Source organism: Pseudorasbora parva, chromosome 10 (assembly GCF_024679245.1).
Source record: "Pseudorasbora parva isolate DD20220531a chromosome 10, ASM2467924v1, whole genome shotgun sequence".
Lineage (NCBI taxonomy): Eukaryota > Metazoa > Chordata > Actinopteri > Cypriniformes > Gobionidae > Pseudorasbora > Pseudorasbora parva.
Window position 1 is genome coordinate 35,771,999 of NC_090181.1, and position 24,976 is coordinate 35,796,974.

At 35.3% G+C, this 24,976-nt stretch overlaps 2 protein-coding genes across 2 annotated transcripts in view; both read right to left on the reverse strand.

Moving 5' to 3' along the window:
- Positions 1–15,689, reverse strand: part of tfb1m (transcription factor B1, mitochondrial) — a 34,159-nt gene extending 18,470 nt beyond the window's left edge. The window contains exons 1-6 of the mRNA XM_067455997.1: positions 15,657–15,689; positions 13,573–13,724; positions 13,295–13,446; positions 12,053–12,161; positions 8,740–8,891; positions 7,130–7,249 (exon numbers count right to left, since the gene is read on the reverse strand). Coding sequence (XP_067312098.1) covers positions 7,130–7,249; positions 8,740–8,891; positions 12,053–12,161; positions 13,295–13,446; positions 13,573–13,705 — 666 coding nt within the window. The 5' untranslated portion in view covers positions 13,706–13,724; positions 15,657–15,689. The remainder of the gene's footprint in view (positions 1–7,129; positions 7,250–8,739; positions 8,892–12,052; positions 12,162–13,294; positions 13,447–13,572; positions 13,725–15,656) is intronic.
- Positions 15,690–18,285: 2,596 nt separating this feature from the next.
- orc3 (origin recognition complex, subunit 3) overlaps positions 18,286–24,976 on the reverse strand; it is a 45,797-nt gene continuing 39,106 nt past the window's right edge. Inside the window, exons 16-20 of the mRNA XM_067456001.1 lie at positions 24,692–24,786; positions 24,473–24,614; positions 23,133–23,249; positions 22,959–23,038; positions 18,286–18,654 (exon numbers count right to left, since the gene is read on the reverse strand). Of these exons, the coding sequence (XP_067312102.1) occupies positions 18,549–18,654; positions 22,959–23,038; positions 23,133–23,249; positions 24,473–24,614; positions 24,692–24,786 (540 nt within the window). The 3' untranslated portion in view covers positions 18,286–18,548. The remainder of the gene's footprint in view (positions 18,655–22,958; positions 23,039–23,132; positions 23,250–24,472; positions 24,615–24,691; positions 24,787–24,976) is intronic.

Below are 24,976 nucleotides of genomic sequence, written 5' to 3' on the forward strand. Positions count from 1 at the left end.
GCTGTGTATTATACTACATGTGTGGCAACTTACTCCCAGACGCATCTTCTCACTAAACCTTCAATAAATCCTGTTAACTTTGCACCTACTTTTTAAGATCGTTTAGTGCATTGAACAACAATAATAAGACTACTATACCCTGTAAAATGTGTAAAAAGCAAAACAAAATAAATGTTCTTAAAAAATTCAGCATTAACTCATGCTAATTTTAACAAAATTAGAGGGATCTAGGATCATAACAATTGCATGTTTTATTTAGTACCATCCTGAATAAGCCATTTCATAGAGTTGTAAATAGTTTACCTAAGACAAAATGGCTGAATTTATACAAATTACAAGTCCCTTGTTCAAGCCATTTGTTTAGGTAATTGCAACTTCTCACAATTCAGATCCTTATTTTTTCACACAAATGCAAGTTTATATCTCACAATTCTGAGAAGGCACAATAAACTTGCAATTCATAATGTACTTATAAGGAGGGGGGACCTCAGAATTTCTTTCACAATTGTGAGATATAAATTGCTTGATATAAACTCACAATTATGAGAAAAGTCATTTATATGCAATTATGACTTTATAACTCATAAACAAAATCAGAATTGTAAGATTCAAGCTCACAATTACCTTTTTTTTATTCTATGGCTGAAACAAGCTTTCATAAAACACAATGCATTAAGAGCAGGGGGTGATGATGTGTACATAGGAATTTCTTGTTTAAACATCATTTTTCTTTTAGTACTGCCCTTCAGAAGGTAATAACTACATCTTGTTTCCCAGAAGACAAAATAAGTACATTTTAACCATTTACATTTTACCTATGTACATTTAACCAGCAGTCATATCACCCTGTAGCCCAAGACTGAAGCTAAGTAGGGCTGAGCCTGGTCAGTACCTGGATGGGAGACCAACTGGGAAAACTAGGTTGCTGCTGGTAGAGGTGTTAGTGAGGCCAGCAGGGGGTGCTCACCCTGTGGTCTGTGTGGGTCCTAACACCCCAGTATAGCAATGGGAACACTATACTGTCAAAGCGCAACATCCTGAGGCGTTAAACCGAGATCCAGACTCTCTGGTCGTTAAAAATCCCAGGATGTCCTTTGATAAAGAGTAGGGGTGTAACCCCGGCAATCAGGCAAAATTTGCCCATTGGCCCCTGTCCATCATGGCCTCCTAATAATATCACTCTGTCTCCTCTCCACCAATCAGCTGGTGTGTGGTGGGCGTTCTGGCGCAATATAGCTGCTGTCGGATCATCCAGGTGGATGCTGCACATTGGTGGTGGTTGATGAGATTCACCATTCTAAGTAGTGCTTTGAGTGCCTAGAAAAGCGTTATATAAATGTAACAAACACACACACACACACACACACACACACACACACACACACACACACACACACACACACACACACACACACACACACACACACACACACTCAAAAAAAGCACACACCAGCTTTTAATGCATTGTGTTGCCTTTTAATCTATTGTCTGTATTTTTTGCTTCAAGAAATATGGTTGAAAACTGATGTTGTTTAAAATAATACGCAGAGGAAATCCAAGTCCTATTTTTGGTGACCCCTTTGTGGTACATTGTACCTTATTAGTATTCCAAAGACAGTATTCTAAAGGATTTAGTTTAGATAAAGGTTTCACCTTCATTGCTCTGGTTGGTTGTAGAGCTATCCTTTAGCGTGCAGAGGGAGATTGAAAGACAACCTTTTATCCTGCCCCAAGGATTGAGCCCTGTCAATGGTGAGTTTCCAGACCAAACATATTAATGTGGGTCTGGCTTGTCAGGCTATGTATTTTGTAATCTGTGGTGAAATTCATTTTAAAAGTAACCTTCCCAGCCCTGATCATGCATAAATTGTACCAGTAATGTGAATTAATGCTGCCTACCAGGCAGGTTTTTAAGCCCATAAATTACGACTTCAAACCACGACTCACGACTTTGTAGTGTTCCAGGCAAAGTCATGCCAAACTGCCGGAGCGCGAGGAATTGCGGTAACGAGATGTAAACAAAGCATGCCAGATCGTAAGGGGCTTACGCTCATTTACAATCATTTCTATAGCCAAAGGTGCTTACTCCTTTCTTATTTGAGGGAAAAACAGCGCATAAGGGAATTCAAGACAAGCTGTTATACCTTTTATTTAAAAATTTTTGTATATTTGAAAATGTATTTGGTAAAAATCTATTCTTGCACTCAATGGATTCTAAACTAGCTTATGCTAGAAAAGCTGCTGACAATGCATAATATTTGTGGATAAATAACGTTAAAGCAATACCTTATTTTATTAAATGATTTTTTTTTTTTTAATGTATGACTTCCATAAACACAGCATCCATAGGGGCTGCCATTGTTGTTTTGCGGGTTGTGTGACGTCAGGATTCGTAACTTGGAGTTCGTCGATCTAGTACAAGTTCACGGGTGGGAAGTCACGAGTTTAAGGGCCGTTCCAGTGCAGTTTCACGGGTAGAAGGTTGGAAAAACACGGGTTACCTGGAACGTGGCATAAGTCCAATGGTCATTGTACAGTCAAATCTGATTGCTGATTTCTTGCCATCTTAACTGGCCAAGCTGACTACTCAAATTTCATGAAAGGTTTTTTTTAATACAGTTCTTAGTTCAGGGAAGGAGGAGGCGGGAACCAGCGAAGGTTCAAACAAGACTTTAATAAATAAATTCACTGGTGTTGCTCATACAGATATGCCTGTGAGCTCCCTAATGAGAGGACTACAGGTGATGCTCATTCTCAGTCACACACCGCACTCGCTAGCTCCTCCCATGTCTCTCGCTCGTCCACCTCGCCACACTTTTATACTCATCTCTGCCATAACCATCTAAACTCTATGTGCATGGTCAATATTACCCAAATTAAGCAGATTTGATAATTGATATTCAAACTCACTCTAAAAGTCATATTATATTTATTTTACAATTCTTGCCTAAACACTAAAGAATGATCTGTTTTTATTTTTCGCGATGTGCTTTCATATTTGCTAGAATTTGAATTAAGCAAAATTATTATATAATTAGAAGAATTTTGTAGCCATAAAAAAGATATACAAGTTCAACAAATAGAAAAGTAGCAGACCCTTATTGTCATGATCAAATAAGATCTTTATTGTTGATCCCTGAGAAACTAAAGACTTAAAAATAAGTTTGCAGATACCACAGCAAACTGCCAAAAGATAAAACGCACAACTAATGCTGATTTCAGTCCTCTAGGGTGAGCCTCTTGAACACAGATGGCAGTTACAGTACCACCGCTCAGTACAGCAAATAAACTGGCAAAGGCAGATTTGCAGCATTACATTCTTATAATATCAACATCAGAGAATCACAGCTTTTAATACAAGTGTAGAAAAGAACACATTGGATCTTGCGATTACTATGGCCAATATGCTATGTGTAAATAGATTTTTACATTTTTCTGAAGAAAATGTGAATGGTTCTTGCCAGTGCAAAACTCACCACAATGATGCTAGGGCTTTCTGGATTAATTCCAGGGTATTCTAGGTGGCTACTATGCTGGATGGATTTTTGTACACTATTCTGATCCCTAGATCATGGCTTGGGTCTCTCCTTCAAACCAAGTCTATTCGACTTTTGTGAATTACTTTTAATTTTATTAATTTTACAAGCCCCACACAGAAATCAGATCTTCCTAACAAACCACACAATTTGAGGTCATTAATACCCACAGCACAAACAGTGTGAGATAAGTATCAAACTGCAACAGTAATGGCAATGCTTAATTAGTAACTATACGATTACATTAACTGGCTGAATAGTAGGTCATACTCAAAATGAGAACAAGATAAGCAGTTATTTCTCATTTATTACTGATTATAATTCCACAGGATTAATTTCTTCCTGTCATCAGACACCTAAAAGACAAATACTAGTGAAATTTGATGATTAAATAAATCACACAGCTAAGATTAAAGGGATAATTCACCCAACATTTTTTTTTTAATTCGGTCATTTGCTCACCCTCAAGATGTTCCAAACCTGTAGGAATCCATCTCTGCTGAACACAAAAGATTAAGATTATGGGTAACCAAACACTTACCCACTGAAGCCCACATTATGGAAAATAAACACTATGGAATCAATGGGCCCCATTAACAGTTTGGTTACTGAAATTCTTTCATTTCACTTCTAAATGTAGATAGCAAGTTATTGGCCAAATTATTATTACCCTTAGATGCAGAAAAAATATTTGATCACGTTGGGATTACCTTTTTTATACGTTGGAAAATTGGTTTTGAGAATGGCATTTATTCAGTGGGTCAAAATGTATTCTTCCCCCTTTAGCAGCAGTTCGATCAAACAAAACTTTGAAACAAAACAATATCTTCATTTTTCACACAACAAAGAGGTAGCAGGCAGGGCTGCCCCATCCACTATTATTCTTCGGTGCCTCTATTATTTCGCCCTCACCATTGAACCATTTGTAATGGCTCTACGGGCTAACAGCAGTACCAGGGAAATTGATAGATGAGGCATAAAGTATAAATCATATATCTTTTTATGATGATGAAATGCTTATCTACAATGTCTGATCCAATCCCTATACACCCAAATTTTGGTAAAATATTTAATCAATCGAATTAAATCAATTGTTTTGCTTTTTCTCAGAAGTACTTCATACCTCAATTGAACCCTCCCCTATTTTGGCTATATTTAAAGAGCCAGAATATGGTAGCCTGACAAGCCAGATCAAGATGTTTGGTCTGGAAAATCACCATTGACAGGGCTCAATCCGAGGGGCGGGATAAAAGATCTTTCAAACTCCCTTTGTCACCCTTAATGCAAAAAGACATTAAAATGTAAAGATAAGGTATCCATCTACTTTTGCACAGCTGAAGAGCACTTTGACACTGAAAAAAAAATAGTTTTTCAGAAAAAGGCAACAGCTATAAACTGTATGTTGCTTGGCAGCCGGTCTTAACTTGGATATGAAACATGGATCCCCAGTTAATGACGTCTTTACCAACCTCTGTTATTAACCAGTTAGCATGCACATTTTTGTCATTACTAGTATTTTTTTGTGTGTTTTTGGAAGTGCATGTTTAAAAAAAGAACCTGTATTTGTTTTAATTGTTTATTATTAGGGACCAAGCTCCAAAGATGCATAGGTACCTGTAATCGTTGGATTTCTTATTATTATTCTTTCACTCTGGGAGTCTAAATGGCCCATAGAACTGCTTGCCGGAAAGTTATGAAATTTTAAACCAAAAATGCTAGGTTTCACCTTATGGTTTGTTCAACATTGTGATTTAGTGTTTAAACAACTTTCGCAAATATCTTTGAGTCCATAGAGACAAAATCACCGTCAAATTTAAGTTAAAAAAAAAATGTAAAAAAAAATGCAATTAAAGTTAGGTGTGGGTTATTTTTGTAAATACAACTGTCTATAACTCCTAAACGATATTAGATATTTTCACCCAATTTGACATGCTTATGAGGTACTCTAAAGACACACACACACATAATAATAATTCATTACATTTATATAGCGCTTTTCTAGGCACTCAAAGCGCGTTACATAGAAGGGGGAATCTCCTCAACCACCACCAGTGTGCAGCATCCACTTGGATGATGCGACGGCAGCCATATTGCGCCAGAACGCTCACCACACACCAGCTGATTGGTGGAGACTGAGTGATTAAGCCAATCAGGATATGGGGATTATTAGGAGGCCACGATGGACAGGGGCCAGTGGGCAAATTTGGCCAGGATGCCGGGGTTACATCCCTACTCTTTATTGAAGGACATCCTGGGATTTTTAACGACCACAGAGAGTCGGGACCTCGGCTTAAAGTCTCATCCGAAAGACGGTGCTCTTTGACAGTACAGTGTCCCCATCACTATACTGGGGTGTTAGGACCCACACAGACCATAGGGTGAGCACCCCCTGCTGGCCTCACTAACACCTCTACCAGCAGCACATACACGGGACTGGACCTCGGTGGCACTATAATTGATCAAAACATGAAATTGGCTCTATACTACAATGTATTTATGGGTTTTCAATTTTTTTTTCTTAAAATAGTCTCCAAATGTCTTTACTTATTTTCACAGTTGTTCTGCTGCTACCTTCCTTGTTTGTTTTTGTTGTGCTTGGCCCTGATAATTGCAGCCTTTTTTACCACTATTATTTTTATTTTTTATTTTTTATTTATTTTTTACATTTTGGGTTTAACATGCAGGGAAAACTTGTTATGTGCGGATGGGAGTCTTTGTACACATTACTTAAATGATAAGACTGAGACAAAAAATATAAAAGAAATTCATACAGGTTTGGAACAACTTGAGGGTGAGCAAATGGGTAAGTTTATGCTGAACTATCCCTTTAAGGTGGATAGTGAATTTAAGTGAATACCCACCATTTCAGTCAAGCAAGAAATTTGATTCTCTCACAAATCAGTCTTTCAACAGGAAGGAAATAAGTGGATGGTGAAAAGCCATCATTAGATATCCATCAAAATCTTACAAATGTTAGCTTGTATGTTTTTTCCAAAAGAGCAATTAAGCTTTTTTTCTGTCTACTGTGCATTATTACTCTCGTACAATTATTATCTTGAGGAGAGGTTTCAACTTGTGTGAAACCTCATGAAGCAGCATGAGTCTCTTTCATCACTGGTGTAAAAGCCATGGTCTGCAATGAAATAATCATCTGTGCCATTTAATCCAAGAGAATGCTCAATTCGTCCCACTTTCCTTTCTTCTTCATTCAAAAGCACTCTAGCTGGTTAAAATATTTACAGACACGGGAACTTTATGCATAAGGTACTTTCTTTCATAAGACCCCTCTTATCCACAAACCCCTGGCATTCCCCAAATCCCAAAAAAATCAGTCCTACATAACCCAGTGGAGTAAAGAAGCCAGGCTTAAATCTCTAAAGTGGTTCTTATTTCCACCCAGTACAAAAGAGTGGCATACCAAATGCCCTGCGGGCATCATTACACACCATGCGTCGCCCTCTCAGATACCATATCTAAGACAACATTGACTCTGTGCTCTTCTAATGAGCTAACACCCACATCCTTCCACATGAGCACTCAAACACAGAGATATACAGAAATGTAAATGCAGAAGAAAGAGACAAAAGACTTACGATTGGTTTTGGAACAAAGGCACGTCCTGGAATGGTGAAACAGTTTTTGACAGTGCAGAGATATTGAGCCATGACAGAGAGACGGCTGCGCTGGCGGCTGCCTGTGCTGGCTGTTAACCTCTGGAAATTAAAAAGGGGACAAAGAGAGCCACTGATTTTTTTTATGCCTTTTTTAATGCCACACCAAATTAAAGGCCAGTATCTCAGTAACAAAATGGCAAAATTCTAGGTGATTTGTACCCAACCATTTAATACTAACACTGAAAATGACTTAAATACTACTAATAAACGCAAGTTAACTAATATTACCTTACTCAGCATCTCAGGTAATCTAACAGCAATCCAGATTTATCAACCCATTATTATTTTTTAATAATAATAATAATAATAATAATAATAATAATAATAATGAACTCATATAAAAATTTATTTTCATGTTTTGTATGCCAAAATGTTTAATGTGTACAAATAAAATAAAAATAAATAAATAACATTTCTTTCTGATGTTAATAACTCTAAGATCTCATTACAATTACTGTTCTTATAAAAATATGATTTCCTGCATAATGTTCAACAACTATCAAATATTTGAAGTGTGAAAATCCCAAATTTTTTAGCAATTATTGAGTCCATTCTGTTGCTATTAATTTTACACTTGTAAAAAAAATCACCGGCCAAAAAACAACAACATGCATTCCTCAAATAACTGCTTATTTTAGTTAGGAGTCGTTGTTGCATTGAAAAGTGGGGCAAGAAATTTGATAACATTACAAAATAAATACAGAATTACACAATCTTCCATTCTTTAAACATTATTTGTCACATAAAATTAGCTACTTTTTAAGGATTTGCAGACACGTCTAATGCTAAAGTGCTCCGAGTCAGTTTATCAATTGCAGTATATTTTCTACAAATATGTTTAATTATACATATTATAATTTATTTTTATTTTTACCTCTCATGTTTTATTTAATTGTTTGTTTCTTCTGTGACCACTTTCCACTCACTCTTTGGTTTTTATGACCAAAACAGTCATCTGTGCCTTTAGGAGTTGTGTGTGAAAATTACCTTGCATGTAAAATGAACAACAGTGCTTTGTTGCAAGCTTAAAAAGCCTAAATTAAATCAGCGTTCTAAAAAAACAAAACAAAACAAAACCACAAGATTTCTCATTATTTAATGGTGATGTTTCTGAACACCGAATAAGCATAGTTGCAATATTCTCTGGTTACTAAAGGTTTTTAGAAAGTTGATAAGGTGTTGATAACAACTGCATCAGAATATGCATACTTCTCTACTAAATCATAGGTGAAAAACAATATACTAACTGTAGTAAACAAATATTTCACGAAAATGACAACATGACAAATGTTGTAAGTTCAAATGACCTTTTCATACTATGTATAAAGTTCTTATGATAAGTTGTAATTTAAAAGAAGTACCTACTCATAAACAAATTCGAATAGGATGTATAGATTGACTGATCAATGTCATGCCCCAAAAACTACTGGACCCCTTTTGGACAGCAAATAAATTTGTAAACAAAACTTTTTTTTAAAAAACGTTACTTCCAAGAAGAACAATACCAGGAATAACAGTGTTTAACTTACTTCAGCCACCTCTTTCTGGAAGGTCAGCGTAAGCCTTGTACGTCCAAACATAAAGGACCCAGTTCTGTTGGACATCTGTTCCAGCCACTTTATAATGAGAGGAGTCGACACACTAAAGGGCAGGTTCCCGATGATATGCAGGTTGGGGGGTACTGAAACAGACAAACTCATATTGTATGCTATAAACCGTTCACATTACGCTCTTTACAGATGCTTATACAACAACAGAGTACACAAATTATTGCAAAACATCTGCATAGGCAGCTGAGAATGCATGAGCTTAAACTGGCCCTTCATCAACAACAAGAGGATCCTGGTTGTATTTACAATGAAAATACGACCCACATTCACTTGCTGATCAGTTACATAACCTAACTACATGCTACTGAACAAACAAAAAATGCATACATGTATAAGACTGAATACAGGAGGGATGACATTCAGGTAAGCTGACCTAAGCTTGTTTTTGTGCAAGAAAGATGTTGTTTATCTTGCTGTTTTAATAAGCTGCTAAACAGAGAAGCAATAAGGAAGGTCTGAAGTCCACATTTTGAAGGTTTCGGTGTAATGCTTGGACCAAATTCTAGCAAGAACTGGCAGCCAAAGCAAAGACTTAAACACTGGTGTGAAACGGGAGAACTAACAGATTAAAAGTCAGGTTAAGCTGCACCATTTAGACACAATCAAGGGAAATTGAAAATGTAAGCCTGTTTTCTCTGATTACTGATAATCATTTCACACAGACTCAAGTAAAAAAAAATTCAGAAAGGACTTTAGGAGTCCAACAAATTTTGTTCTTATAATAAATATATACAAAAAGTGTTCTCCACAAATATTGCCATCATCAACAAATATGAGCAAATTTATAGAAAATTACTGTGAAAAATCTTTAAAACATGCTTCTCAATTAGTGGTACCCTTAGAAATTCTTGAGTTATATCAAAGACGTGAAGCATAATTCCAAATTCCCTCAGAACGGTTAGGAAAAAAAGCACAGGAAGTAGTAAGACATGATTTCCTGTTTCACTGGGGTATAAATATGAGGTGACTAGCCTACAGTTTGCCAAGAATAACAGGTACCATTCAAAGGTCTAGACAAGTACACCTCAAAAGCAGCAGCAACAGTAACAAACAGGCTCATTGACCACAGTAGTCATGGCCATCCCTGGCCACTGACCTAAACCTCATGGAAAACATGTAGGATGATCTACAAAAGAAAATACACAAGTGTTGACTCTGAATCAGAAGGAATTCATTAATGTGTTCATTAACCTTATTATGCAGGTGCACTTAGGGCGATGGAAAAAAAAGGATAGATATATATATATATATATATATATATATATATATATATATATATATATACAGGGAGTGCAGAATTATTAGGCAAGTTGTATTTTTGAGGATTAATTTTATTATTGAACAACAACCATGTTCTCAATGAACACAAAAAACTCATTAATATCAAAGCTGAATATTTTTGGAAATTTTAGTTTTTAGTTTTAGCTATTTTAGGGGGATATCTGTGTGTGCAGGTGACTATTACTGTGCATAATTATTAGGCAACTTAACAAAAAACAAATTTATACCCATTTCAATTATTTATTTTTACCAGTGAAACCAATATAACATCTCAACATTCACAAATATACATTTCTGACATTCAAAAACCAAACAAAAACAAATCAGTGACCAATATAGCCACCTTTCTTTGCAAGGACACTCAAAAGCTTGCCATCCATGGATTCTGTCAGTGTTTTGATCTGTTCACCATCAACATTGCGTGCAGCAGCAACCACAGCCTCCCAGACACTGTTCAGAGAGGTGTACTGTTTTCCCTCCTTGTAAATCGCACATTTGATGATGGACCACAGGTTCTCAATGGGGTTCAGATCAGGTGAACAAGGAGGCCATATCATTAGATTTTCTTTTTTTTATACCCTTTCTTGCCAGCCACAGTGTGGAGTACTTGGAGTGATGTGTGATGGAGCATTGTCCTGCATGAAAATCATGTTTTTCTTGAAGGATGCGGACTTCTTCCTGTACCACTGCTTGAAGAAGGTGTCTTCCAGAAACTGGCAGTAGAACTGGGAGTTGAGCTTGACTCCATCCTCAACCCGAAAAGGCCCCACAAGCTCATCTTTGATGATACCAGCCCAAACCAGTACTCCACCTTGCTGGCGTCTGAGTCGGACTGGAGCTCTCTGCCCTTTACCAATCCAGCCACGGGTCCATCCATCTGGCCCATCAAGACTCACTCTCATTTCATCAGTCCATAAAACCTTAGAAAAATCAGTCTTGAGATATTTCTTGGCCCAGTCTTGACGTTTCAGCTTGTGTGTCTTGTTCAGTGGTGGTCGACTTTCTGCCTTTCTTACCTTGGCCATGTCTCTGAGTATTGCACACCTTGTGCTTTTGGGCACTCCAGTGATGTTGCAGCTCTGAAATATGGCCAAACTGGTGGCAAGTGGCATCTTGGCAGCTGCACGCTTGACTTTTTTCAGTTCACGGGCAGTTATTTTGCGCCTTGGTTTTTCCACACGCTTCTTGCGACCCTGTTGACTATTTTGAATGAAACGCTTGATTGTTCGATGATCACGCTTCAGAAGCTTGGCTATTTTAAGACTGCTGCATCCCTCTGCAATATATCTCACTATTTTTGACTTTTCTGAGCCTGTCAAGTCCTTCTTTTGACCCATTTTGCCAAAGGAAAGAAGGTTGCCTAATAATTATGCACACCTGATATAGGGTGTTGATGTCATTAGACCACACCCCTTCTCATTACAGAGATGCACATCACCTAATATGCTTAATTGGTAGTAGGCTTTCCATCCTATACAGCTTGGAGTAAGACAACATGCATAATGAGGATGATGTGGTCAAAATACTCATTTGCCTAATAATTCTGCACTCCCTGTATGTATATGTATGTATATATATATATATATATATATATATATATATATATATATATATATATATTACACATGCATACATACATATACACAAACATACATATACACATCTGTGTATGGCTTGATACACACACACACACACACACACACACACACACACACACACACACACACACACACACACACACACACACACACACACACACACACACACACACAAACACACACACACAAACACACACGTATGTTATATAAGTGTAAGACTTTAATTCAATTTTAGAGTCTTGTGAATATTGTGGATAAGAAGATAAAAGGCCAAGGTATTTTTTCACAATCTGTTTTGCTCATATTTACCAAGGATGCCATAATTATTTACTAAAATTCACTGTAATATTTACCATCTTCCCATGTCTTGGCTATGTGAGCTGGGAACCCTCTTTCCAGTCTGTATGTGAGAATATCGCCATGTGCTATCCTCATTCTTCCAGGGGCAGCCTCAGACAAAAGCTGAAACACCAAAAGATGACACAAATACTTTGAAATACATGTTTACTAAGCCTGTTTTAAAAAAAAAGAAAAAAAAAGAATAAGAATTACTGACCCAGTAGAACTAAAGAAGAAAAAACAAAAACAAATCATGGGTAAAAATAAATAAATAAAGGGGAAAAACTTAATAATGTCTACAATTGCACTAGTATGAACAATACTTGTTTATAGTGTGATTCAGCTGCATCCAAATTGACAGGTGTAATTATAAAGTACAAGACAGAATCAGTCAGTGAAAAATAAATATAAACATTACTAGGTGCTCCTTCTACTTTTAGCATTGAATGCTAGAATGAGACACTCTAGTAAGTCCGCTGGCCATATCATTAAGGTTTCGCCACCTGCACTCACTGTCTAAAAATACTATTAAAATTGTTTTTATTCCAAAATATTTTATACATTGTATCTAACTTTTTAGTAATGCAATACAGTGAATGACCATCTGTTGTCTCCCATTGATTTACATCATGGGCAGTTTAGCATTTAGAGACACAACAAGAGAAAATGCATTCATCCACAAAAACATTCTTTTTGTCTTGCATTTCATAATGAACTTAGGCGAGCTCAGTGCTGACTCTTTTTCACCAATTATTTTTCATGAATTGTAATGTTTACAAAAGATTGTGGATGTAAAGGATATACTTGATCCTTCAAAATATGCAGAATGAAGGACTCAAAACTAAATCTGCATTCCAAGGGACACTTCCATTTGAGATGGCCTTCAACACCACTTGATGACAGTAGTCCAGATGTGCTAGGAAGCTATACTAGAAAGAAGCCCTCTGATTTTTTGTTTGTTTGTTTGTTTGTTTGTTTGTTTTATGAACACGGTTGTTACCAATATCAAACAAGCAGGGTTGCCAGCCAATGGATATTGTAATGCCACTTTATGTAATAAAACTTACTGACAGCACAACATTAACAACAAATTTTGTATACATATAAATAATATACTTCTTTAAAAATAATCATTTAAAATTGAATTGGCCTAGTGACTGATTTGAGTCAGTCAAATGAATGCTTCAGTCTGCCTGTCAAGAAGTTATGAGCAAACGACCAATTTATCGCTGTATCAAAAACATTAATATGCAAACCTGTAATCCTGGCGTAAAGCGCGTGTCCTTCTCCACCACCAATAAATCTGCTACTCCAGCTTTAAGAATAGATCTGGTGAGACCTCCAGGTCCAGGTCCAACTTCACACACATGCGCATCCTTCAGGTTTCCAGCCTGCCGGACAATCTTATCTGAAATCCAATCCATTTTGTTTAAAATTTACATTTAGCACACACATAAAGAGTGTGCTACTTCACTGAAAACTATCAAGTCTTGTTAACATATTCTGACATAGAGTGAACAGTAGTTGGACTCACCTGTAAGCCGCATGTCAAGGAGGAAGTTCTGAGAAAGCTGTTTCTCCGCTCTCAGGTTATACAGTTTGATTATCTCCCCTATGGTAGGCAGGGGAGGTAACCGATAACAGGCCAGTTTCTGTGTAGCTGCCATCTGACTTTAGTTCAGTCAACTGAAAAAAAAGATTGTGGATGTAAAGTATAAAACTGATATATCGTTCAAATATGCAGAATGGACTCGAAAAGAAAGCTGCATTACAAGGCAATGCAATACAGTGCTCTTCTCAATACAGTCCATTTTGCTATTTTTTATATTTTTATTTATACAATTAACAGAATTTTTTTCAGATATATTTGGTATGTTCCTCTTTTGCTTTATTGACATGCACTCAGATCAGGTTTTAAACAAACTTCTTTGTGTACATTTCCTTTATTTAACATTTCCTCTAACAAATTTGCACACCTTGAATCTTAAAGAGTGGTGTATTTGATATATAACTTTTCAAAATATTAAAAAAGCCTAGATTTCAATGTGGTCTGAGCAGAATTCTGCTGAACTCCAATGCAAGAAAAACGTATTCTCAGTCAGCGAACGGGCCGCATTAATATAACTTCAGAGAGTAAATCATACAACGTGTTTATAGATCAATTACAGCCCCAAACCCCAGTGAGACAGTAGTCTCAAGTTTATATAATTAACAAATATAATTATTTGAGACATGGACACTACATGTGTCTGTTGCAACTTGGAGAAATAATCCATAAAACATTTATTCTATGAGTGTGCATTTAGTGCTGTCAAACGATTAATCGAATCCAATTAATCGCAAACATTGTGCTTATAAAACTGTACATGTTCATGTGGTCAAGTATACTTATTATGTATAAGTGAATACACACAAACACCACATGAAAAATATGTTATATTTATTTGTAATATAAATTATATAAACAGTATATAGACAACTATTTCTTTATGAATGAGAGAATATACATTATTATACAGAGAAATTTGTTAGATATTAATTTGTTAGATTAACTAAATATTTATTAACTATATAAATGTGTGCGCATATTTATATGTACATTATAATTTGGCAAAGATATATTTTTATTGTATAAAGACTTAGAGCCTGGAGCTAAATTTGGGGATTAATTTAATAATTGTGTATGGAAAAAACCATATAAACAAATAAAAATGGTCAAATAATAAACTTAACATAATATTATTTAAAACTGAACTTATGTATTATACTGAGGCTCTAAAATATGCAAGAAACAAATATCCATATCTATCTATCTATCTATCTATCTATCTATCTATCTATCTATCTATCTATCTATCTATAGCCTATGGTACTTCCTTGCAAATTATCCTGTTTAGTTTTTTTTCTCTCTCTCTTTTTTTAGGGTTTCTTGACGCCGTTACGAATGTAACCGTTGAATGCACCATGGAGCGCTGTAAATGTACATAATGATGATGCTTTTGTTAATGCAAAAAACAAAACAAAAAAAAATGACAACCCGAGACCTCGGCACTTGAAGATTCATCCGGAAGAGATTGAATTCGTAATGTTCGGGCGACAGCTTGTGGTTAATACTCTGAACTGCAGCGATTGATAAGCTAGCGATTTAATTACAAGTGACGTTGTTAATGGTAAAGTAATATACACAGAGGTTTCTGACATTTCCCAATTAATGAAAAAAGTGTGTGGTTTAATTTTAAAAATATAAAACCAGAATTCACCAGCGGAACTACGCGGGTAATAAAACTAGTCAGGGCTCAGAGATGCTCAGATTAACAGTGAATAACAAAGGTAACGTTAATTGTATTAAAGCAAAGGCGTACATCCCAAATTAAGATTTATAGAACATACTATGCTAGAATCTATGTTACCCCTAAATTATCAAAAAGACTATGATAAAAGGTGCAATGACAATATAACAAGAAAACAAGATGTATCCGTTTAATAAATTAAAGCACTTTAGAGGGTGTTTTTATATGTTGCTTCTTACTAATCAAAATATTTAAACAACATCTATCTTCAATAAGAAAAACGTTTTAAGCCAAAATACAAAACAAACAGGAAGCACGTTTTCCTCACCAGTGTAGCGTCTTCCGATAACGGAGGCGGTTCCTCTGACGCTGTGATTTTACCCAATGAGATGTCTACAATGAACAAACCAACCAATCAGGTCGATAAGGGGCGGGGATTTTCGGTGCCCTTGAAACGCCTTGAAAATGTGTAATTTGACGTGTCGTAATCTGGTCGTAATAATATATTGGATATGAAGTGTAATAATGCTTACATCAGAAATTGTATTACGCGAGATGTCAGTTGTTACCCAAAAGCAAATCTGAAATGGAAACAATTTTTCCCTTTAGCTTCAATTGAGAAAAGTTGGTCAGTAAGTAATACGTTTTTACTGCCAAATAAGGTAAAGGAAATTCATTTTAAAATACTACACAGGTATTATCCATGTAATGAGTTTCTTAACAAATTTAAAGAAGACGTATCACCACAATGCTCTTTTTGTAAACTCGAATCTGAAACTCTCCAACATTTATTTTGTAATTGTAAATATTCAGAAGAATTTTGGAAGCAGGCATCTATGTTGATTTTTGATACATTTTACAAATTTATTAAAATAGAAGAGCCTATGATCCTATTCTTGGACTGTAATACTGGATCTGATATAATTGATAACGCATTAAAGGTAATTATTCTTCTTGGGAAGTTTCATATACATAAAGCTAAAGTAATGTCTATCACACCTGCATTTAAGTTTTTCTGTAAAGATCTTAAAATTTTCTATGACTCTTTGAACTTAATTACCATAAATAAGAAGTGTATTAAAACATCTCTTATATTGAAAAAAGTAATTAACAAAATGTAATAATTTACCTTGTACAATGTAAGATCTGTTATGTGCGTCCCCAATTTCTGTTTATGTTTTCACTTTTATTTTTATCTATTTTTCTGTTTTTTTTTTCCTGCTTTGTTTGTTTGTTTAATGTTACATATTATTGTATGTTTTGTTGTAAAATGCAATAAAAAAAAAAAAAAAATCTGGTCGTAATGCCTCATATTAGCCCCACCAGGGAATATGTGACAGTTTTACAGATGACTAAATTTACTAGTTATATTCAGCTATTAATTATAAAATAGCATATCAGAGAGCATTTAGAGGGGGAAATTAGATCATATATCTATACATTTATTCATTTTGCAGATCCAAATGAAAAAATACGAATAATAAACCTACACGCAGAAACAATTAAACCAAGGGAGAAAACTGCTACAATTCTATAAATATATGTGGTCTTATTACTCATTTCTAATCAAAAGACGTTTTATTCGCCTTATATGTGGTTATAAAAAAGTAATCAGATTCCTGTTAAAAGTGCAGTGTTTTGAGATGTAATATGTATATTGCTTGCCTACATTCACGTAATGACATCCCATTCTTAATTTGTAGGGTTTAAAATGGTCTTGGCCCACCCTTTGCAGCAATAACAACTCTTCTGGGAAGGCTTTCCACAAGGCTTAGGAGTGTGTTTATAGGACTTTTTGACCGTTCATTTAGAAGTGTATTAGTGAGGTCAGGCACATATGTAGGCCTGGCTCGCATCATGCCTGCACCACCATGCTTCATTATGATTATGGTGTTGTTTGGGTGATGAGCAGTTTTTTTTTTTTCATGCCAAATGTAAATTGCCAAAAAAAATAAAAAATAAAATGATGCCTCAAAAGGTCTTTTTTTCTCTCCATCAGACCATAAATTATTTTGCCTCATGGATTTGGCAAGATTTAGACAGGTGTATGAGCTGTATTTATTCTTGATTTCTGACAGGTCCTGTGTATGGAATGCCATTGTGCTGCCCCTTTCTCTCCACCTGTTGATGATGACCTTCATTGTGTTCAATGGCACATCTTTGGAAATACTTCTGTACCCTTCTCCAGATCGGAACCTCTTCACATTGAGATCCTGCCCATCTGTTGTAAGCTCTTTATAGGCCATGGCTCCAGCTATAGGATGCAATCAAGATGCTAAGAAAATCATTCTGAAACAGCTGACTTTTTTATTACGGGTTAATCAGCATTACTTAAATGATGACTAAAGACTACTTATGCACCATATTATGAAAGGTTGTGCACACTTATGCAGACAACAAGTAAACGTTTTCCTCCCCTTAACAGTTCTCTTCAATATTACACTAAAGGTGGACAAAGATCTGATATGATTCATGTTTTGCACCTCAAAAAGCTGCAATCTTAACAAGGGTGTCAACATTTTTAGCCAATGTAGCCAAGTGGATTCATAAAAATACAGCTTTCTGAACTTGTATGGTTTCATTTGAGATTTTTATTGTTAAGCATGTAAATCTTTAATATAGTATTCTGAGCATGTAATTAACACAACTGCTCGCTTACGGTCTTTCCTAATGCAGTGTATTCACAAAAAATAAATAAAATTCACACTTCACACTTCATTTAGTTACTGAAATGGCTTCTGTAATTGTGGAATTGTTATTTATTTAAAATTTGTTATTTGTATTGTTGTATTTGTATGTTGTGATATAAAAATTATGAATATTTAAATTTGCCACTCCTAATTTCTGTAAATAAAGAAGTTTGAAAGTTTTTCTTTACAGCACAACTGTCGCTTTCAAATATTGTAATAAAAATAAATAAATAAAAAAGATATTCATCTTTTCAAATTCATTTTCATTTTTATTATCTCATAGTTTGATAAAATTAAAATTGTACAGCTCCAATGAATTCAAATATTTGACAGACATTAAAACAGCATTTTTTTTTAATTCCAAATGGTAAATTAACAAACAGTAACAAATGTAATAAAAGAAACACAAATGTAATAGTAGCATGTAATACAGCTGACAGTACAACATACAGTTGTAGTGCAAAAAGCATACTAATTATTTTTATGAATGTCAGGCCAATCTATTGTGTTGTACTTCGTAAATGGTTTCTTTAACAACCTCCCCAAGTCAGTCTTGCCACGTGGTCCGTTTTCTGTTTTGTTGATTTAACAAAGCCAAGAAATTCCATCTCAGAAACAGCCTGAATGAAACGAGCACTGTTAATGTTTAGGAAAATACATGAAAGAAATTGATTTTGCTTTGACTTTTTTAATCTGTTCATTTATTAGCCACATGCTTAAACATAATTTCTAAAGAATGCAGTAATGGTACTTTTTAATAGTTAACCCCTTAAGCCCTGAAGTTTTTTTTCTTGTCTGAATGACATACACAATTTTAAAGACTCATAACTCCAAAACTATAGCAAGGAGAGTCAAACAGTAGGTATCATTTGTTAGCAAACTTTTTATATTTTTTGAAAATATAAATTATTTAATATATTTTTTATGATTTTAATATATTTGATTACATTTGGACAATATAAATCTAAGAAACTGCTGATAAGACATTACAATATTTTTATTTATATATATATATATATATATATATATATATATATATATATATATATATATATATATATATATATATATATATATATATATATATATATATATATATATATATATATATATATGCTAGCCTTAGAATCTCAGCTTTTCAATGCATTATTCATTTTGATCAACTCTTAACGAGCGCTGAGTTATTCATCTAAACCGAAGTGTTAACCGCGGGCACCCCTGGCTGCTATACAAATGCATGGCCCTGTTATTCAAAACTGCACTGGTCAACGCAACATTGGTGAGGAACATTTAGAGATCTACTCAATGAATTTAGTTGATTTTGGACTCATTTAAATCGGGAGCATCAACTGCAAGTACTGATGTGCTGTTTTCAATGACTTCAATGATTATAATTTAATGAGTAATAACTTTTTATCCTTGTCACATATGATGGACTTTTTAATCATAAGAGTCTGCTGTAAATAAATATGTGCACTTTTCAAAGATTGGCGCATGTTTCATGACGTTACAAGCCTAAACGTGACTTTAGAGCTACGATAGTTTATTTAGATTATGTGCTCCTGCCAGTTTATAATGTGTTCCAAATCTATCTGGGAATATTTTACGATCTGAGTGACGGATTGTGGTGTCCTTGGTCTCTTTAATCGTGAGTCTGCTGAAAACAAGGATGTGCCATTTTTAACGATCGGGGCATGTTTGATGGAGCCTAAACGCAGGGTTATGCAAATGTTATTATTGGTCTTCCCTTGTGTGCATCTGGGCTGTTTTTTCTGTGTTACACTTCAATAAGGAATAACATTAGACAAATTATGGTGACTTTAGGTTTTTAGTAACTTTGATAATCTGCTGTAAATAATGATGTGCCATTTTCCACATTTCATGAAAACGCCACGTGAATGCCGCATCAGTATATTATTTACATATGGGTCTTGCTGGACATAAACTTGCTCAGGTTTAGTCAAAGCTCAAAACAATTATGCGTGTTGTGTTCTACCTTTCAAATGATATATGACACATGACTATCTGAGCTGTATGATGTGAATGACGATGCCATTGTAGTGCTCTTAAATTAACTGTATACACACCTGGAGGGTTGTAAAACACATGCTCGCATTTTATTTGCAGACTTTTCATCAGCATTCAATACAATCCACCCACAAATTTTAGCAAACAGACTGAGAGAATTTCCAAATAAATTCAACACTAATTAAATGGATCTTGGACTTCCTGAGTGGCCGGCCACAAAGAGTAAGGGTTGGAAACACATTATCTGGGGTCCGCTTCAATTCAATTGGGACACCACAGGGTAGTGTCTTGTCACCACTATTACCGTATATATATTGTACACTGACTGTTGTCGCAGTAGTTACCCTGGACATTATATAATTACATTTGCAGATGATACTGCTGTGATTAGTTTATGAATCTGAACATGGTCCAGTGTTGCATGAATTTGTTGACTGGTGTGAAACCTCCCATTTGTATTTGAATACGTCCAAGACTAAAGAGTTGGTCTTTGATTTTAGACATGGGGCACATCCGCACACTGATCCCAGGATAATTTATGGTCCATGAGAAGACAGAGATATTTATACTCCGTCACCATCTCTATCACCTACTCCAACACTGATTAAAGGAGAGGAGATAGAGATGGTGACGGAGTATAAATATCTCTGTCTTATCATTGACCATATATTATCCTGGGATCAGTGTGCGGATGCAGTTTTTAAAAAGGGCCAACAACGTTTATATTTTCTTAGAAGACTTAATTATTTTAATGTTGATAAACAAAAATTTGTATACGTCTTTTATTGAAAGTGTTCTCTCTGAATGTATTGTATGCTGGTATGAACATTCAAAAATCACCCATAGGAACAAATTGGGGAAAATTCTTAAAGCCTTTAGAAAAATTATTGGTACATAACAGGTAGACCTGTACCAACTATATCTGATAAGATTGGCACAGAAGGCAGACAAGGTTTGCATGGATACAACCCATCCACTTTCAGTGGAGTTCAAGCCTCTCCCTTCTGGTTGTAGATATAGATACTTGGAACAAGGTTGGAACAAACCGAGCTAAAAATTAATTTATTCCAATGGCAATAACACAACCAAATTAGGTATGGGGGAGGGGTATGACTGGAGAACATATGTGAAAGTTTTTATTTTTATTTTTTTATTTATTATATTGTGCATGTGGATAACGTTTGTATTGTGGATTGTGTCAACATGTCTGTACTGCATAACAAATTGCCTCTCTGAAGACATTAAAGTTTTCTAAGTCTAAATTGCAGTACATAATAACCCCCCTCCAAAAATTATGACTATTTCCCCCCAATTTATTAGAAAAGTAACTCATCACTACTTTGGATACTCATAATGGCTACATTTATTGTAAAGTTTAGACTCTAAGCTTTCAAATGACACCTATTTTATGTTGATCCATGCAAGATTTTTGAAAAATATGAAAATATTTTTCCCGGGCTAGGTGGCGCCAGTGCGCGATACACTTCAGACTTAAGGGGTTAAAAATTAGGGCTGTTCGCAATTAACCTGAAAACGCATTTAAACCAGTTTGGCTTGGTGTGATGAAATTGCAAAGGCTGTGATTATTTTTTATGTACAGCTAGTCAGTGATCAGTAGTAAATTGTGCTCCATCTGAAAATCACTGCGAGTTTGAGTCGTTTGAAATAACAGGCGTCAAACATCTTTCCAAACATAAGCAGCATTGAACTTTGACGCTGAACATGCTGATTGATTGAGTTCATGAAGCATTTTATTTCAACCACCATTTTTAAAAGTCTGCTGCGGTGTGTGCAGTAAGAATTGGTTGCTATTCAAATAAAAAATGTACGGAGTACGGATGATGGACTGACATAATTCTGGCTTTATTAAGTTTATATGTGGAGCAGGAACTGCAAAGTCACACGCCGTCCTGGAGTGAGCAGGGCACAACCTAACGTGGGTTAGTTAAAACTAGTGGTGGGCCGTTATCGGCGTTAACGTGAGACTCTTATCAGGCGATAAAAAAAAATAACGGCGTTAATCTATTCTCAAAGTTGGGTTGGGAACTTATAAGTATATTTACCAGCATGACGAAACGTATAAGTATTTACTAGTTGCCATATCAACATAATATAGAGAACAAAATTAACCAAAATTAAAAAATCTTTGGAAGATAACATTATTATTAATATAATAATAATAAAAACAATAATAATAATAGATTTTTTTTATAACACACTTTTCATTCCGAAGAATCTGTGCAAGAAAGGGAAAGAAAAAAAAATGAATAAGAAATATATGTAAATATGAATTATTAATTATAATTGTTTTGAACCATGATGTATAGCTGTATTTTGCAGTGTGTTTTTTGTCAAACTAATTTTTTGCCATTATATGATAAGAAAAAGTTAATAAATGTATTGACAAAATATTTTAGTGTCTCTTAGTTTTCTATTAGATCATAAAATTTTAAGCTGTCATATGCTCATGTGCCCCTCACGTTACAAGGAACCAGTGGGGCATGTTGTCACATTTCACTTCCATTCTTTAGGGTAATTTTTAAAATTGAAAAGTGGCTATACTTTATCATCATGAAAATACTGTGTTTATTAGTCATGTTTAATCAATCAAAGCATTTCAATCTTGTTTATTTAGCTACAGATAAAGTATGAAGCCATTGGGATTTCCTGGAACAACGTTCGTTATTTTATAATCATTTCATTTTCTGGGCATATTTGTTTCTGCGCAAAAGTGCCCTCTGGCTTTCAGATGGAGCAGCATTTACTCCTAATCACAGAGCCGGTTGCACTGACAAACTGCAGTCTTTGCCAAATCGTATGCAGTATGATTTTGATTAACCGTGCAAGCCCAATTCAAAATGTATTAAATAAAGAACAAAACTTTCATGACTAAAAATAAGAAAAAAGGATACTGCTTAAGGCTGTCAACTTTTCCATGCTCCTCAGAATCAGCATCTTGGTCCTCAGCAGCTGACATCACAGTTACAAATGCCTGAAAATATCACAAACAAATGACATGGACCATCCACACTGCTAGAAAAAGATAACCCACCTCTATATGTAACTTTAATTTAGCCTGTTCATACCTCAAGCCAGTCATATAGATTTATGAGTCTTCCACACTCAAGATGAAGCTTGTATACAATGCAGAGGTCTGGAGCAGCACTGGAGATTGTGCCAGCATTCGTTTTCAGGCTTTCATTCTGCAACAACAGAACCCAGTAACAAATATAATAAGACAACTATTTAAGAAGAATGTTGGAAACCAAGCAACATTGTATCCTATTGACCTTCACTGAATCTTTTTTTTCTCCCCGAACTCCCGAAGTATCTTATTTTAATTTCAACACCAGTAAGAGTCAGGTTCAACATAACATAGGAATAAATGAACGTAAATTACAGAATTCATTTTTTGATTAACCTTTATTTTAATTTATTGACTCCAGCAGACAGCCAAAGACATAACTCAATCTGTGAGTTAAAGGGAAAACCAAAATATCTTATTATACGAGTATGTTGGCCTTGAGGTTATTTATTGGCTAATGTGCTCTAAAACATATAAAGCCTATACCAACACTAACTAACATGCCTAAACACCTTTTATACACCTATGGCCATGAAATTGATCCGAACACCTGAATTCAATTATTTGGAGGGATGTCCCAACACTTTTTGCAATATAGTATAAGGCCACATCCAAACGAAGCCAGAGCTTTCCCTATCCAAACTTTTTTTTTCTTGTCTAAAGAAATATCTGCGTACACACGCCAGGCAAGTATGTGGCACTGTAATTCTGCCACAGAAAAACCCTAAAACCAGGGAAGAGCTGTGGCTAAAAGGGGTAAAGCAATGGTAGGAAGTGAGGCAAAATCTTATGATAAAATAAATAAATTTGCTACTTACCAGATAGTGTTTTATTAATGCCTACACCTACCCCAACCCTAATCCTACCCTTACAATAATGTAAAAACAGTAATTAAATGACAATATTGATGTGTGCATGGCATGCCTAGTGCCTGTAGCTATATTCTTTCTAGTCAGGATGTGGTGTGATGACATCACGTTTTACAAAACATATAGAATGGTTGTATACATGAAAACGCAATGGTGTCAGTTTGCGAATTATCCGATTTAAAAAAATATAAATAAAAAATAAATAGCAGTTTCAGCCTCCTAAAACGGCAGATCCTTGTGGACAAAACGCATCTGTGTGTGGACGGAGGCCTAAGTCGGTTAACTATTATCCACCTATTACAACATACATCGATGGATGCTCACTAAATGGGAGTATGACAGTACATAAGCCTAGGATTTTAGAAGCTCTGCCATTCAACATATAGGCTAATGAAAATGTAGGCCAGAAAAAAGATATTGTCACTTGAAATTTTAATAGAATACCACTGGTTAATCAGAATCAGGCAGTTACCTGCAGGTAGTGGAAAGGATGACTGAGGGCAGTTTGAATGGATGTGCGAGGGGTGACATTGAGTCGCTGTCGAAGGACTCCAGAGGAACTGTAGTAGCACACTTCACTGAGTGGCTGGAGTTCTGCTGGAGTCAGGTATTCTCTGAAGAAAGACCCACAAACGTTTTGTGAGATTAGCAATTAATTAAGCAAACCATGCTCAAAGTGTTGTTCCCTTACCTCACAAGGCTGTCAATGAAGTCAATCACTTGATTTCGAAGCAATTCATATGGATTCATTCTCTTTGTTCTTCTGGATTCTTTTTCAAGCAGCGTCTACATACAGAATAATGTCAATAGTTGACCTTAAATTCACCAATACTATTTTTCCGAAGCTAAAACCTAAGTACTTGATTTATAGTATGGTCTCTGGAATAGCACAGTGTTGCCACAATAACAACATTTTAGTAGTCAAATACAAATTAAAATAAAAATATGTTGTTAATTGAGGCTGTTTCGACAAGAC